The 16,385-nt window shown below is 49.1% G+C and overlaps 1 protein-coding gene across 1 annotated transcript in view; it reads left to right on the top strand.

Moving 5' to 3' along the window:
• Positions 1 to 1,438: 1,438 nt before the first annotated feature.
• The window catches only part of plpp4 (phospholipid phosphatase 4), a gene marked incomplete at both ends in the record, with an annotated part of 44,265 nt that continues 29,318 nt past the window's right edge, over positions 1,439 to 16,385 (top strand). Inside the window, one exon of the mRNA XM_079473464.1 lies at positions 1,439 to 1,551. Within this exon, the coding sequence (XP_079329590.1) occupies positions 1,439 to 1,551 (113 nt within the window). The remainder of the gene's footprint in view (positions 1,552 to 16,385) is intronic.

The raw sequence follows: 16,385 nt of genomic DNA, 5'->3' as shown, positions 1-16,385 counted from the left end.
AGTCTTTTGTAGCACCTCACGCATACCCACTAGTGTTTATGTGCACTGCACAGCTGAACAGCAGCTGACTGGACCATAAGTATAGCACTTGCAAGTTCACATTACATTACTTTAAAAACATTCACAAAAAAACCTCTTCAAAAATAGATCTTCTTTATCTTACATACGTGCGATGTAAGGATGTGTGTTGATGTCGTTTTAACTGTTTCTCCGAAGACTATAATGAAAAGTCAGTGTCTAAATAGCCTAATGAAAATTCAGTCAGTGGAGGGAGGATTGACAGTGTGATATGATCGCTTTCCCCTTACACACCCAATATAAGTGTATAACAATCCTTATAGCTCGGGAGGAAAAACCCTACAAATAATATACCAGATGCCTTACCCATTTTCGCAGCATCCCTCCTCCACCCCAACTCCTCACCATCAGCCTGTTTTTACCGCAGCTTAACGGGGGGAACGAACCGAGTCCGGGCACACACACCGGGCCCGGGGTCCTCTCCCTGGACAAGGGGTGGACGCTCAGAGGAACTACCAAGCTCAGAGCCCTCTCCCCGGGACAGCATGCCAAATACGGATACGCAAACGTTATTTTCACTGCTCAATCAAATATAACAACAGCAGTCTTCAATACTGCACCTAAAATGTAAGTGACCTGATATTATTGTACTTGCTTATTGAACGGTCTATTGAACCATTGAACAATTGTGATGGTGAAAACTGTGAGGAGGAACTCTAGACTCAGATGCAGGGTACAATGAGAGTTGTTTTATTACAGCACAACACAGCACCAAGAGTCACAACAGAGTCCAGACAGTAATATCACCAAGCTCAGGGAACTGGGACAACTGGCTCGAGCTTTCGGCTGGGGAGAGGTGAGGGGAGTGGCTGGGGGAAACAGAGGCAACCGTGGGAGGGGAACATGGAGGCAACCTCCTGTCTGTCCTTGACTCGCTCAGCAAGAGAGATAATCCAAGAGAGTGGTGTAAACCCCACAGGGAGAGAGGAATGTAGCTCCGATCAGACAACCCTGTATGGAGAGATGAATGTAACTCCGACCAGACAAACCCGTAGGGAGAGATGCATGTAACTCCGACCGTACGACCCTGTATGTAGAGATGAATGTAGCTCCGACCAGACAAACCCGTAGGGAGAGATGAATGTAGCTCCGATCTGATGACCCTGTAGAGAGAGATGATAATCCACTTGGAAGAAGAACTTTCCCACAGCTGGAAGGGGGGTGGCCACAAAGAGGGTGGAGAGCCTCTGCCGGTCCTTGGGTCCCTGAGGCAGAGAGGCCGGGAGTCCCAATACGTGGCACTTGAGACAAGGATGAGAGCCGAGATCGCCGGGGCAGCAATCTACGGGAACGGCAGAACACCGTGCAGGGTACAAATAGCTCTGGAGCCTGGACAAGGATTGCAAGACTGAAAGTCAGGATGGTTAGAAGAGCTAACGCTCTGACACAGGACGAAAAACAAGGGGAGTTAAAAAGAGAGAAAAGAGAAAGCGAGATTGGAAACCAGTGTGAAGTGATTAACAAGAGTGAAGAGTGAGTGAGGTGAAGAGAGGGTAATGAGGAGGGCGGCACATGGGGAGCTGTCAAAACAACACTATTTGCTTGACAAAACCTAAATACGGAGATGGAATGAACAAAACATGCAGGTGATCAGACCTGGGACCTGACTGAAAACGTGGTGTGAAATCTACTTATTTTAAATAAAATAAAATCAGAATAGTTCTTACATTTTGATGATTGCCTAGTTATTTTGGGTTATTAATGTTTTAATTAGGTTACTACTTTGGCGTAATGTTGAGCCCTGGAGTCTATGTGTTCACACCACTCTGTTCCCAGAACAGCTTTGGATCGCTCTGAGCATTGCCTGGTTCATCTTCTCCCTACAGAAGCTTAAATCTGACAAGCCTGTAGCAAGGGCAGTAAAAAGATGGAGCAGCAAATCAGAGTGAGCCTTACAAGCCTGTTTCGACTGCACAGATTGCACAGTGTTTTTGTGGCTGCAGCCACTGATCTGAGTTGACTGACACCTACATCCTACATCAGTTTCTGTGATGACATACATATTCCCATCAGGACTAACTTAACATACAACAACGAAAAACCTTGGTTTGACACAATATTTTGCAAGAACATGGAAGCAGGAGGCATTCGGTCCGGTCCAGCCGGCACTCCAGCTGGCATCCAGCCTGCTGTCCAGCCAGCATCTCACCCAGTGCCCGTCGAGCCGGCATTCCCTCCGTCGCCGGTCCAGCTTGTTTTCTCTTTATCTTCCCATTAGTGATTCATTCCCCTCACCTGCCCAGTCTAATTTGCCCTCGTTAGTGTTCTTGTACCGTTCTGGTTTGTTTTGATTAATCCCCTGCCCTTGTCTGTCTTGTTCCCTGCCTAGTCACTAACATTACGTTAGGTAAGTCTTTTTTAGTGTCAGTTTTTGTTCTTGTTTTGCCCCCTTGCGGGAGGTGTTGGTTTTGATCTAACCTTGGTTCGAACCCATGACCTTGGTGTTGCTAACGCCAGGCTCTAACCACTGAGACACAGGAAAGTTGTGAAAGCTGAAACATGAAACACTCTGAACACATGAATAAAACCTAAATAATTGCAAAAACATCTTTTTAATTCTATACACTCCAGGACCAGTGAGTTATGTGTCTTACATCACTGCTCCTCTAGTGAGCGGCACAGTACTGTAGGTGAGGTTCAGGACCAGGTGCAGCTAATATGATCCTTCTTTACCACAGTATTTTTACTGCTTCTATTTCTATACTGATAAGATCATATGAAATTATAGCCCACTGACCGTGGTGAAACTGCAAAGATAAATTACTTTGATGCAGATCAACCCAGGGATTCACATCATATCACATTATATAAAAACTTTTGGGGAAGTGTCTCATTGAGTAATAACATGGTTTATTATGCACTGTCTGCATTTTTTCAGCACTTGGTTTACTTTAATGCTGAAACATGTGTAAAATGTGATGAATGCAAGTTACATTGCTCAGGATAGAGCAGACTACCCCAAAAATTGACTGGGACTATATAGCTTTACTTCATTACTGTGATCCAGGTCTTTAAAATAATACATTATTTTAGTACAGAACATAAGTATATTGAGAGCATAAGTGGCATGTGAGGCCTCTGCTAGGTTGATGCTGGGAAGTAGTTTGATGGTCAATTACAGTTTGTGGTAGCAGCTGGAGTGGGTTTTTTCAAGGGCCTGTGGTTGTATGTCAGAGGTCGGACATGGTTATTTTCCTCAGCACGACACTTTCTCATCCATGTTTTCTGCTTTTGCAATCTCACCATTTTCAAACGCCATTCCTGCTTGCAGCTCCACCAAAACTAGGTGCTGTGTATTGTCTTGACACATACAGCAGCACTGCAAAATATCAAGGCTTAGTATAAATTAATTATCATTATCCTTACTTCATAACGTGTTCCCTGATGATTGATTAGTTATTATAAAATGCATCATTGACCCTTCGCAAAGCTGAACCTGAACCTCTCATAATATTATGTCAGTGTTGATGAGATGCAGTCTTTATGCGTGGATCATATGACAGTCAGTATATTAGTCCGTCTTGTATGAGTCCGTTTTAAGAAGTCTTAATTGTGGGACAGTAGGACAACTAAGATTCAAGGACTTTTTAAAACTGCATAATGCTCAACTCTTAAACTCTATGGTTTGACTGTCGGACAAAATGGCGAATAGAAAATGAGACGCATCATATCAGCGTTATGATTGGTCCGGTCACCTGTCAATCAAACGTACGCGAATGGTAAATGGGGAGTCTAAGAAACCCCTTAAGATGTTTGATAATAGTTTTCATGAATAAAAACATGGGACATGTGGCTCTAAAGTGTGTCAGTTTTGTGGGCAGTGCCAAATAGCAATTAGCAGTTTACCGAGCAGATTAATATCTTCGGACAGGCACAAGTGAATTACAGCTGTCATCTCTGACATTTTCTTTGATGAGCTATGAGAGTGCAAATAGCATGTCATCAGAAGCACGGCCTAACATGAAAAGACAGAGAAAAACTTCTGCATCTGTTCATCTTAGCCAAAAGCAGGAATGGCAGGAAAATCCAAAGGCTTTGAAATCCCAGAGGACCGTGTGTCATCAAAGGCCAGACCAGACTAAGAGAAATAGAACTCAGTCTGTGACTGATGTTCAGTATTCATGTCTTGTTTCTCTGTGAGCTGAATTGGGATTAGAAAGTAACATGTAGCACAAATGAGAAAAGGTGTAAATGATGCAGGGTCTTAGCAGGTGTTAATAGCTTTTTCTCTCTTCTGTAGAAGAGAAGTCTTGGTAAGTGTCTCTGCCACTCTGTGAGCCCTGTATATTAAAAAAACATTATGCAGATCAGGGCACTGGTGTAGCTGCTTGGATTAGTGATTAAATCCACTATACATTATTAAAGTTGTGTGGGTGGTAACCTGGTTGAAAGACAATTACAAGGGTCTCATAAGTTTTAGACTTTGAATTTATCAAGGTTTCCCGAATATGGTTTTCCACATGGCTTTTTACAGTCCTTTAACACGAATGTAATCATTCAATTCTTGACTTTGTCTTCATTATCAGCCAACTGAATCGGGGTAGAATCCCAGTACCCTTGGAACCTAAATTTGACAACAATACCGGCTCTATTTTTCTATTTTAAGGTTATTATGACACAATAATATGGCCAGAGACAGTATATTACAGTACATGACAGTATCAAAACACGCTGTGATCTCTTCTGGGATTGTGTGATCGAGTTGAGTATTTCGCTGTTTCAGTTGTACGTTTAGGCTGAAAGGTTTCTATCATTCCATTTCTATCGTTGACATTGATGCCAAGTGCAAACTTTTCGAATTCTAGTAGTCATGAGTCCGTCTCGGTTACGTATGTAACCTCCGTTCCCTGATGGAGGGAACGAGACGTTGTGTCGACAGAATGGGGTTTGACTTGAGAACCTACCTTCTCTGACTGACTTGAACAGGCCAATGAAAATTGGCGAATGAAATTTGCATGCCGGACTCCGCCCCCGGATATCCGGGTATAAAAGGGAGCCGGCGTGCCGCATTCATTCACCTTTTGTGCTGAGGAGCCTGAGGATCTTGCCCCGACTGCTGCAGCGGGCGGCCAGTGTTGTGGCATGAAGGACACAACGTCTCGTTCCCTCCATCAGGGAACGGAGGTTACATACGTAACCGAGACGTTCCCTTTCTGTCGGTCTCTCGACGTTGTGTCGACAGAATGGGGTTCCTCGGAAAACGCCACAGCGCTGTGCCGCGTCACAATTCCTCGCGAAGCGACGCTGACTGGCCTGGGCGTGTCAGACGTGAGCGCTAAGCATGAATTGCAACCTTCCAGCGGAAGGGAAGGAGTCCAGAGCTTTCAAAAAAGATGGGAGCCCCTTCCACCGGCCGTCACGGACGGCGGCCTAGTTCTCTTAACAGCGAGAAGCCGCCCGGCACCGTAGGCCACTGGGAAGCGTCATTCCCCCCTGAGGGAACGCGCTACGGAGACCACTTCCTACCGCAGGGAGGAGCTTTAGTGGAGATTCACACACGGTCTCACCGGATAGGGGAGAGCACGTGGGAGACATGCAGACACGAGATGGTGTCGCGAGCAGGTGAAGTACACCTGGGAGAGGTCATGGGCCATCGATTGAGAGCCATTCATGAGAAGACATCAGACGGAACCGCCCTGTGGGGGGGTTACTACGTGTGGAGCACTAGGCCTTGTTTGAGTCACTGCTAGAGCTCAGAAACAGGCCAAGGGAGGCAGGGCTGCTCCGCCGAGCCCGACGCCGAGGAGTGCTTAGTGATGGATGGAATGCCTACTCTTCGCCCACGTGGGGGGAAGAGGGGAGGCTGGATAGCACCACGTCTCACCTATGGAGGAGTGCTATCGCAGGCGTACGCCCACCGGCTGCCGGACTTACCTGGCGGTGCTTCGTAAGACTCTGGCTGATACCGGTTCCACGCGGAGGCTGTAGAACCTCGCGAAGGTGCCGGGCGTAGCCCAACCCGCAGCTCTACATACGTCTGCCAGAGGGGCGCTCTGAGCCAGTGCCCACGAGGAGGCCACACCCCTGGTGGAGTGTGCCCTCACTGCAAGCGGGCACGGGAGATCCTGTGATCGGTAAGCCATTGATGGCGTCCACGATCCAGCGCGCCAACCTCTGTTTGGAGACAGCCCTCCCCTTGTGCTGACCTCCCAAAACAGACAAACAAGCTGCTCAGAGCTCCAGACGCTCTGCGTGCAGTCCAGGCAGAGGCGCAGCGCGCGCACTGGACACAACACGGAAGGGGTTGGGTCTTCCTCCCGAGAAGGGAGCGCCCGCAGGTTCACCACCTGGTCCCGGAAGGGAGTGGTGGGAACTTTGGGCACGTAGCCAGGCCGGGGTCTCAGGATAACGTGAGATTGACCAGGCCCGAACTCTAGGCAATCCGTGGCCACGAAAAATGCATGTAGGTCCCCTACCCTCTTGGCGAGCGCCGCTAGGAGAGCCGTCTTCATCGAGAGATGAGAAAGAGCGGCATCTCTGAGGGGCTCGAAGGGGGGCCTCTGGAGGCCCGCCAGGACCACATTGAGGTCCCAAGAGGGAACGGAGCGCGGACGGGCCGGATTCAGCCTTCTCGCGCCCCTCAGGAACCTAATGACCAGGTCGTGCTGTCCCAGAGACTTCCCACTAACTGGCCTGTGATGAGCGGCAATTGCGGCTACATACACCGTCAGCGTGGAAGGGGAGAGATTGCTCTCGAGTCTCGACTGCAGGAAGGACAGCACGCTCCCGATCGAGCATATCCGTGGGTCTTCTCCACGAGAAGAACACCAGGACGAGAAGAGGCGCCACTTACAAGCGTATAACCGCCTCGTGGCTGGGGCCCTAGCCTGAACAATGGTCTCTACCACCGCTGGGGGTAGACCACTCAGGATCTCCTCGTCCCGTCCAGGGGCCAGACATGGAGGTTCCAGAGGTCTGGACTCGGATGCCACAACGTGCCCTTCCCCTGAGAAAGGAAGTCCTTCGTCAGGGGAATCGGCCAGGGGGGAGTTGTCGTCAGGAGCATTAGCTCCGAGAACCAAGTCCGGTTGGGCCAGTAAGGCGCAACTAGTAGCACTTGATGCTCCTCTTCCCTGACTTTGCACAAGACGTGTGCAATGAGGCTCACTGGGGGGAAGGCGTACTTCCGCTTGTCCCGCGGCCAGCTGTGCGCCAGGGCATCCGTGCCGAGGGGGCCCTCGGTCAGGGAGTACCAAAGCGGGCAATGGGTGGTGTCCAGGGAGGCGAACAGGTCCACCTGTGCCTGCCCGAACTGCACCCAAATGAGCTGGCGCGGGGGTGGAGCCGCCACTCTCCGCGGGGCGTCGACTGACGAGAGAGCGCATCGGCTGTCTGGTTCAGGTCGCCCGGGATGAGCGTGGCTAACAGAGACTTGGTCACCTGCTGGCTCCACAGGAGGAGGCGTCGGGTGAGTTGCGATAGCTGCCGTGAACGAATACCACCCTGTCGGTTGATATATGCCACGGCAGTCATGCTGTCCGACCGGACCAGCACGTGCTTGTCCTGCACGAGGGGAAGGAACCTCCTCAGTGCAAGCAGCACCGCCAACAACTCTAGGCGATTGATATGCCAGCGCAGGCGGGGGCCCGTCCAGAGACCCGACACTGCGTGCCCGTTGCACACAGCACCCCAACCCTGCAGGGAGGCGTCTGTCGTCACCACGACGCGCCCCGAACCTGCCCAAGAGGGACCCCTGTCCGCAGAAAGGTCATTGAAGACCATGGGGTTAGGGTGCGCCGGCAGAAGGGCGTGATCGCGACGCGCCTGTTGCCGGTGTGCCACGCACTCCAAGGAACTCTGCTCTGTAGCCAGTGCTGTAGCGGTCTCATGTGCATCAACCCGAGGGGGACCACCCCCGCCGAGGACGCCATGTGTCCCAGGAGCCTCTGAAAAAGTTTCAGCGGGACCGCTGGCTGCTGCCTGAAGTTCCTCAGGCAGGTCAGCACTGACTGGGCACGCTCGGAAGAAAGACGTGCAGTCATGGAGACAGAGTCGAGTTCCATACCGAGGAAAAGGATGCTCTGCACAGGGGAGAGCTTGCTCTTCTCTCGGTTGACCTGTAACCCCCAAATGGTCTAGGTGCCGGAGCACCAGGTCCCTGTGTGTGCACAACAGATCTCGCGAGTGCGCCAAGATGAGCCAGTGGTCGAGATAGTTGAGTATGCGCACCCCCTGCTCCCTGAGGGGAGTGAGGGCGGCCTCCACGACCTTCGTAAAGACTCGAGGAGACAGGGACAGACCAAATGGGAGGACGCGGTACTGATATGCCTGTCCCTCGAAAGCGAACCGTAGGAACGGCCGGTGACGAGGGAGGACGGACACATGGAAGTACGCGTCCTTCAGGTCGATCGCCATGAACCAATCCTGACGCCTGACGGACGTCAGAATGCGCTTCTGCGTTAGCATCCTGAACGGCCGCTTGTGTAGGTGCTTGTTCAGGGTACGCAGGTCCAAGATGGGGCGCAGCCCGCCACTTTTCTTGGGGACAATGAAATACGGGCTGTAAAACCCGGAGTACATCTCAGCCAGAGGGACGAGCTCGACCGCCCCCTTCGCCAGAAGGGTAGCGACCTCGGCCCGAAGCACGGGAGCATCTACTCCCACTGATGTGAAGAGGACGCCCCGAAACTCGGGTGCGCATAGCCGAGACGGATCGTTCGCTCTAGCCACCGTGCCGGTCTGGGAAGAGCCAACCAGGCTCCCAGGTACCGAGACAGGGGGACCAGAGGTTCGATCTGATTCACTGCCCCCGTGGGGGGTGGTTCGATGGCTGGCAGTACGGCTCCCTCGACGCGGGGGGGACCCCGGGGAGGAGAGCGGCTCTGCCGAGGTGCCTGTCGGGCGATATCGCGGCATACCGCACCGTCTGACTGAGGGTGCTGGTGGCCACTGAGAGTATACCCAACCGTGTGTCTCGCCGAAACACAACGTGGGGTTGCCGAACACCGTCCTGCGGAGGGTGAGAGCGGCTGTGAAGAAGACCCAGGGAGAGAGAAAGCTCTTTCTGTGAGAAAGTGGGCGCCAGGCCATGAAAAGGACCTGGCTGGTGTTGCTGGGACGGGGCAGGCACCGTCCCAGTCCGACCCTCTAGCGATGTAGTTGCCAGGGTCGGGCCCGGTGAACTCGATCTCCCTGGGTTCACCCCGTCAGGAACGCTTCTGCTTCCGCGGAGGTTGGTGACGGGATGGTGCTCTCCTCTTCGACGTCCTTCTCCGGGAGGCCGCCTGTGCAGGGGGCGCTGGGGCCGGAGTCTGAGTCGGAGAGGGGCGGGGCTGCTGGGAAGCAGACGCCGCGCGGGACCTCGACGGACGATAGGCGGCCGGGTCGCGGCGGGGCAGAATCGCCTCCGTCTGCTTCTGTACAGTCGAGAACTGCTGCCCTCGACCGTATCACCAAACAGCCCACCCTGCGCGATGGGAGCGCCGAGAAAGCGAACCTTCTCAGCGTCCCGCATCTGTGCAAGGTTCAGCCAAAGGTGTCTCTCCTGGACCACCAGTGTGGACATCGTACGACCCCAGGGCTCGCGCCGCCACCTTTGTCGCCCGAAGAGCGAGGTCAGTGGCAGTGCGGCAGTAGCCCAGGGTCGGACTTTCCCTCGTGCAACTCCTCCAACGCCCTGGCCTCCTGCAGGATGGCCATGGCGCGAAGAGCCAAGGCAGCTTGACCCGCAGCGTTGTAAGCCCTCGACACCAGCGATGCCGAAAACTTACAAGCCTTGGAAGGGAGCCTTGGTCGATCTCTCCAGGTGGCAGCTGTCTGCTGGCACAGGTGCACCGCGACTGCACGTTCCACCTGAGGGATGTCGACGTAGCCCTCAGCTGCCCCGTCATCGAGGGAAGTCAGGGCGACCGAGCTAGTCTGACGTGCACGCGCCGAGAAGGGGCGTTCCAGGTCCGACTGAGCTTCTCATGCACTTCCGGGAAGAATGGTACCGGTGCCGACCGTGGCTTAGAGTCACGGCCGGTCCCCAGATACCACGTGCGTTGGGCGGACTTACCTGGCAGTGCGGTGCACTGCAGCCCAACACTCGCGGCCCGGGAAAGCATGGTTGACATCTCAACGTCCGCTTCATCCTGAGCTCGACCCCCCGGAGGGGGAAGCTCTAAGGAATCGTCAGGGTCGGATGCCAAGAGGACGCCCTCCGATGCTGCGAGCGACATCTCATCGTCGTCACGCCCCGTGTCCGAGTACGTGACAGAGGAACAAGGCGGCGTACCGCCTTTTCCGAGACGGTCAGACGAGCGAGGCGGGGCGTGAACGGTCCGCGAGCCGATGGCTGACGGATTGAGGCTCACGTTAATTCCCCGATCACCCTCGGTGCTCGCCGAAGCGGACGGCAGGGCTGATGCCACTGCTGCCGCAGAACGGGAAGCACTCGAGGTGGCGGCTGATTCTCGGAAGAACGCAGCTACCCGTGAACGCAACGTCTGAATTACCATCCGCGCGCAGTGACGCAACGTCTGGACAGCCATCCGCGCGCAGTGACGCAACGTCTGACTAGCCATCCGCGCGCAGTGCGGGCAAGATGTATCCACAAACGCTGCCTCAGCGTGCTGGAGTCCCAGACACACGAGGCAGACATCGTGTCCGTCCCCTTCCTCGATGAGTGCGCCGCACCCATGAGCACAGCGGGACATGCCGCGCTGAAGAAATATTAAGCCCTGAAAAGGGCTCGCTCTTTAGAGAGATGCCTTGGAAGTTGCCGAGACGCCCAGGGGAAGTCACAGGAAAAGGGACAGTCCGCTGCACCACGTCGTAAGACCAGCAACACGTAGATAGTATCTGCAGAGTCGTCAGCATCAGGATGCGAAGGCTCCGAAGAACAAAAGGTGAATGAATGCGGCACGCCGGCTCCCTTTTATACCCGGATATCCGGGGGCGGAGTCCGGCATGCAAATTTCATTCGCCAATTTTCATTGGCCTGTTCAAGTCAGTCAGAGAAGGTAGGTTCTCAAGTCAAACCCCATTCTGTCGACACAACGTCGAGAGACCGACAGAAAGGGAACTCATTTGTTCAAAATACAATTTATGATTGCCAAATAAAAAAATACTTTAATTAAAAACACTTAAAATCACACATAAGACAAAAAATTCAATGAGAAAAATCAGTCCAAGGTTTTATTGAGATCGATACCTGTTCTAAAAGGGTCGGCTTGAATCTCTGAAGCTCATTTTTTCCCCAAAAGGGCATGTTAAAACTAGGCAAACTCACTGTAGCCAAAAGATTTTATTGATGACTACCTGCACTCTTGAATATCCTGCGGCATCATGTCATGTTTCTCTTGGTTTAGTGCCAGGATCCTGACAGAAGCTCATGTTTTGTGTGGAGAGAGGTATTTATGGCCCGTTTGGCCTTCCATACACTCTCTCCGCTCTCGTTTCTGTTCCCATCCTCTCGTTACCTCGTTATTGATTAATGCCCTACACATGTTCCCCTCTTGATTCGATCCCTTATTAAATGTCCTTGTGTCTTCTGTCGGTTCATTGTGGTTGTGGGGAGAGTTCCTGTGCTGTGTTAGTTTAGTCTAGTCATATGTAAAGTTTATTTTAGTCTTGTTTAAGTGTAGTAAGTCTTAGTCCTGTCATGTTATTATAGTCCCATGTTTTGTTAGGCAAACTCACTGTAGCCAAAAGATTTTATTGATGACTACCTGCACTCTTGAATATGTGTTTTTTTCTGAATGGACACTAAAACACGAGGCAAATACTGTACAAATGTTAAAACTAGGCAAACTCACTGCAGCCATTATAAATCACAATCCTTAACTTCCCAATTCAATTCTATGCTGCTCAATTGATCTGCTCAACAGCCTTGATAAATGCCACACAGCTTTCAGATAACATGGTACCACATTGTAAAACTGGATCTCCTATATCCTGATATGTAGAATTTGTAGTCCATCTCTTTTGTAGTCCTTATACCCCCTACCACATAACAATAGTTTTATGTGAAGGACTCCATCTGTGACTATACTAACAAAAAGTACCAAAAATTATATTACAATGGTTTATTGAACATGGTAATAGCATGCATTGTAATAACACCGGGGTTATTCGTTTAAGACATAAAACCATGGTATTTCATCTAAAAATATCACTGTACCATTTTACCAAGATATAAGTAGGGTAATGGCATGGCTATTTATTGTAATACTGTTAGGTAATGTTTGTGCAGAGATAAATAAAAATATATTTTAAAAATATTTTTTCTTAAACCATAAGACATACTGTAAAAACTGTCAAGGTCAAAACTTACCACAACTTCAGATTTTATTTAAAGGCTGTCACCCACTTCAGGATTCTGGCTGACTTTGATTTCCCACTCCAGAACGACTTAGTGGTTGTTCTGATTATGTTATCTGTTTTTCCTGTGGTGTGTAAAGAGTGATAAAATCTGCTCGGAAGCATGGCGGAGACGGTCCAATTTAAAATATTTAACATGTAGCATCTAGTATGGCCAATTATTGGATTGTGTTTTTCTTTGGGTCATAACACATCCTCCTCTCACTTAACATTGGACCAGATAAGGTTGGCCCACGAACTTAGCTTTAACATCAAAAGTGGTACTATTGATCGCCAGTAGCTCTTTTACTCCTGTGGGATAAGTGGGACTGCTGTACAAAAACTCAACTCAACTTTGATTCATATAGCGCTTTCTACTATGTTCATTGTTATAAAGCAGCTGTACATGAAAACATGTGCACTAAAAGCGATATATTAAATGTAATACATGCACTGACACACACGGATACACACAGAGAGTGAGATAGAGGCAGAAGAGAAAAGAAGAGAAGCACAGGTAATATATTGTGCAGACTATCAAATTCCTATATGAGGTAATAATAATTTATGGAAAACCTCGGGAGAACCCAGGCCCAGCCAGGGGAACACGTTCTCATCTGTCACTACTACTGCATCTCTAGAAGCTTGACAGTGCTTGCACAACTAGGCTAAATAAACAAACAAATGAAAGAAACAAATGACCTAGATGATAAATTTGATATCATACTAATATTCTAAAAGCTAATTGCAGTTGCTCATTTTGTTGTGTAGTGGGGACATGTCAGGTCCACCATCTAGACTGAGTACAGACCTCGGAACAATGAGAATAGACAACTGAGAGCAGAATACCTGTCATGATCCTGCGGCATCATGTCATGTTTCTCTTGGTTTAGTGCCAGGATCCTGACAGAAGCTCATGTTTTGTGTGGAGAGAGGTATTTATGGCCCGTTTGGCCTTCCATACACTCTCTCCGCTCTCGTTTCTGTTCCCATCCTCTCGTTACCTCGTTATTGATTAATGCCCTACACATGTTCCCCTCTTGATTCGATCCCTTATTAAATGCCCTTGTGTCTTCTGTCGGTTCATTGTGGTTGTGGGGAGAGTTCCTGTGCTGTGTTAGTTTAGTCTAGTCATATGTAAAGTTTATTTTAGTCTTGTTTAAGTGTAGTAAGTCTTAGTCCTGTCATGTTATTATAGTCCCATGTTTTGTTCTGTCACCCCCTCGTGGGTTTTGTTTTGTATTTATTTATTAAATATCTGCCGCTGTCTGCACCTGGGTTCTCTGTCCGTATCTCACCCCACGCTCATGACAGAATAAACCAGCCAAAAGCGGACCCAGCAGACAGAGGGATCAATGCGGCAGCAGTCGAAGCTGTAGGGTTCCCCTCCAGGGTTAGAGGCTGCCGGACTCCTGTGGTCGCCAAAGATCCCCAGCCAAGCATTCCAGGTCGGTGCAGCCGGGCATTTCCGCCCGGTGTATGCGGCCAATTCAGCCCGCTGCTTGGGGCCATTCCAGCCAGGTGTATGCGGCCATTCCAGCCCGGTGCATGTGGCCGTGTTCTGCCGGCTATCCTGTTCGTGTCTGCCGGCTATCCTGTTCGTGTCTGCTGGCTGTCATGCTGGCAATCCATGTCATGCCGTCTATCGTGTCCTTGTCAGCCCTTGTTTGGACTTCCCCTCTTTGAACTCTTGTTTTATCCTTTCCTTGGACTCTTGTTGTTCCCCGTTTTGGTTTATTGTTTTATGTTGATTTGTTTTTGCCAGTGTCATAGTCTGTCTTGTCTTGTTTGTGCCTTGAGGAGCATCAGGTTGCTGCTCCTTAAGGAGGGGCTTCTGTCATGATTCTGCCGCATCATGTCATGTTTCTCTTGGTTTAGTGGCAGGATCATGAAAGAACCTCATGTTTTGTGCGGAGAGTGGTATTTATGGCCCTTTTGGCCTTCCATACACTCTCTCCGGTCTCGTCTCTGTTCCCATCCTCTCGTTACCTCGTTATTGATTAATGCCCTACACCTGTTCCCCTCTTGATTTGGTCCCTTATTTAATACCCTTGTGTCTTCTGTCTTGTGCTGGTTCATTGTGGTTGTGGGGAGAGTTCATGTGTTGTGTCAGTTTAGTCTAGTCATGTGTAGTTTTGTAGTTCATGTTTAAAGTTTATTTTAGTCTTGTTTAAGTGTAGTAAGTCTTAGCCCTGTCATGTTATTATAGTCCCATGTTTTGTTCTGCTACCCCCTAGTGGGTTTTGTTTTATATTTTATTGATTAAATATCTGTTAACCCCTTACCCGCTGTCTGCACCTGGGTCCTCTGTCCTTATCTCACCTCACGATCACAACATTTCACCAACATCTCTGATGGCCTGGGGATGAGTAAATAAACAGCATATTGGAGTTTTTGGGTGAACTATCTCTTCAAGACCTAAGTGCCAAGGGACTATGTGTGGCTTAAGTCATTCACGGACCAGTGGTCAGTACTCCATAGATAAGTAGTCGTTGATATTCTTCTGAGGAGGTGGTGTTCAACCTATCTATTGATAGGTACATTCCAGGACCTGGCATTCGCTGGGTCTGGTGTCACTAAAAGTTGTCATTTTATGGGACGACTTCAGTTCTGACACTTACAGGATGTTCGTTTGAATACAATGAGCTTTTATATAACAAAAGCTTAGGTTAAAATTGGTTTCTTAATTAATGACACCTTTAAATTGTGCGAATGTGTATGACCCTTGTATATCGTCGTGAAGTCTATTCCAGAGTTTAGGTGCCACGTATGAGAAAGCTCGACCCCCTTTGGTGGATCTAATTTAGTTATGCTAGGTGTTATCGAAAGTCCTGAGTTTTGAGATCTTAGAGAGCGTGATGGGTTGTAGTTTTATAGAAGCTCTGTTAGTTATGTGATGGTATTTTCTGGACCTGGTTAGAACTCTGGCAGCTGCGTTCTGAACTAACTGTAGTTTGTTTATTGATGATGCAGGACAACCACTAAGTAGCGCATTACAGTAGTCAAGTCTTGAGGTCATAAATGCACGAATAAGCTCTCTGCGTCAGCAACACATAGAATATTTTGTAACTTGGCAACATTTCTAAGGTGGAAAAAGTGATTTCGAAATTGCTGTCTAATATAACTCCTAGATCTTTTACTGTATTTGTTGAAGTAACAGTACATCCTTCAACTTGCAGTTTACAATCAGAAAAATTCGGTTTGCGTGTCTTTGGTCGGATAAATTATATTTTAGTTTTATTATAATTTAAAAGAAGGAAATTACAGGTCATCCAATGTTTTATATCTTCAATGCACTCTGCCAATTTGGACAGCTGTGAGGAATCATCTGGTCTTGATGAGATATATAGCTGAGTATCATCTGCATAGCAGTGTAAGATAATTCCATGTTTTAAAATAATGTTTTCAATGGGAAGCATGTATATGGAGAATAGCACTGTGATAAATGTGATGTGAGGTTAACAAGGTAGCCCCTTAGGTTAAACATGGTGGATTCTTCGCTTCAAAATTCTAGGCAACAACCCTGAACTTGACCATTATGAAGGCTACTGCAGCCTATCACACCAATGAACTAAACTGGTCTGAAACAACATACTATGATAATTAGCAATAAAAGTTTGCATGAATTTATATACTTGAAGGTTGCAATGGTCATGTTTGCGCTGAGGTGTGCATTTCTAAATGTCCTGTCCAAACAGACACGAGCACCCGAACTCCGCACCTGTATTATAGTACCACATGGCTTCTGTAACATCAAAGCGATGGATGAAAATAGCAGGATTGCACCTTTGTGTCAATACAGTAGACGCGCGCCCGCTTCCCAATGTGCAGATAAAAAACACACCGAAGATTTTTTAAGTTCATTAAACATAAATAACAACAATAGCTGAGCCAGTCTGTAACAATAAAAGGAAGGAAGGTGGCGGGAACCGGCGAATAGTTAACAAAACTTTAATCAAATCAAATAAACACGGAAGTAAAAGACCGGGAGCCACCTCACGGTAGACTGCTGGCCATAAAACATA

This window comes from Barbatula barbatula, assembly GCF_947034865.1.
Source record: "Barbatula barbatula genome assembly, chromosome: 14".
In the NCBI taxonomy this organism is placed as follows: Eukaryota; Metazoa; Chordata; class Actinopteri; order Cypriniformes; family Nemacheilidae; genus Barbatula; species Barbatula barbatula.
Note: the sequence above shows the minus strand (reverse complement) of the source record. Positions and strands in the feature narration are given on the sequence as shown.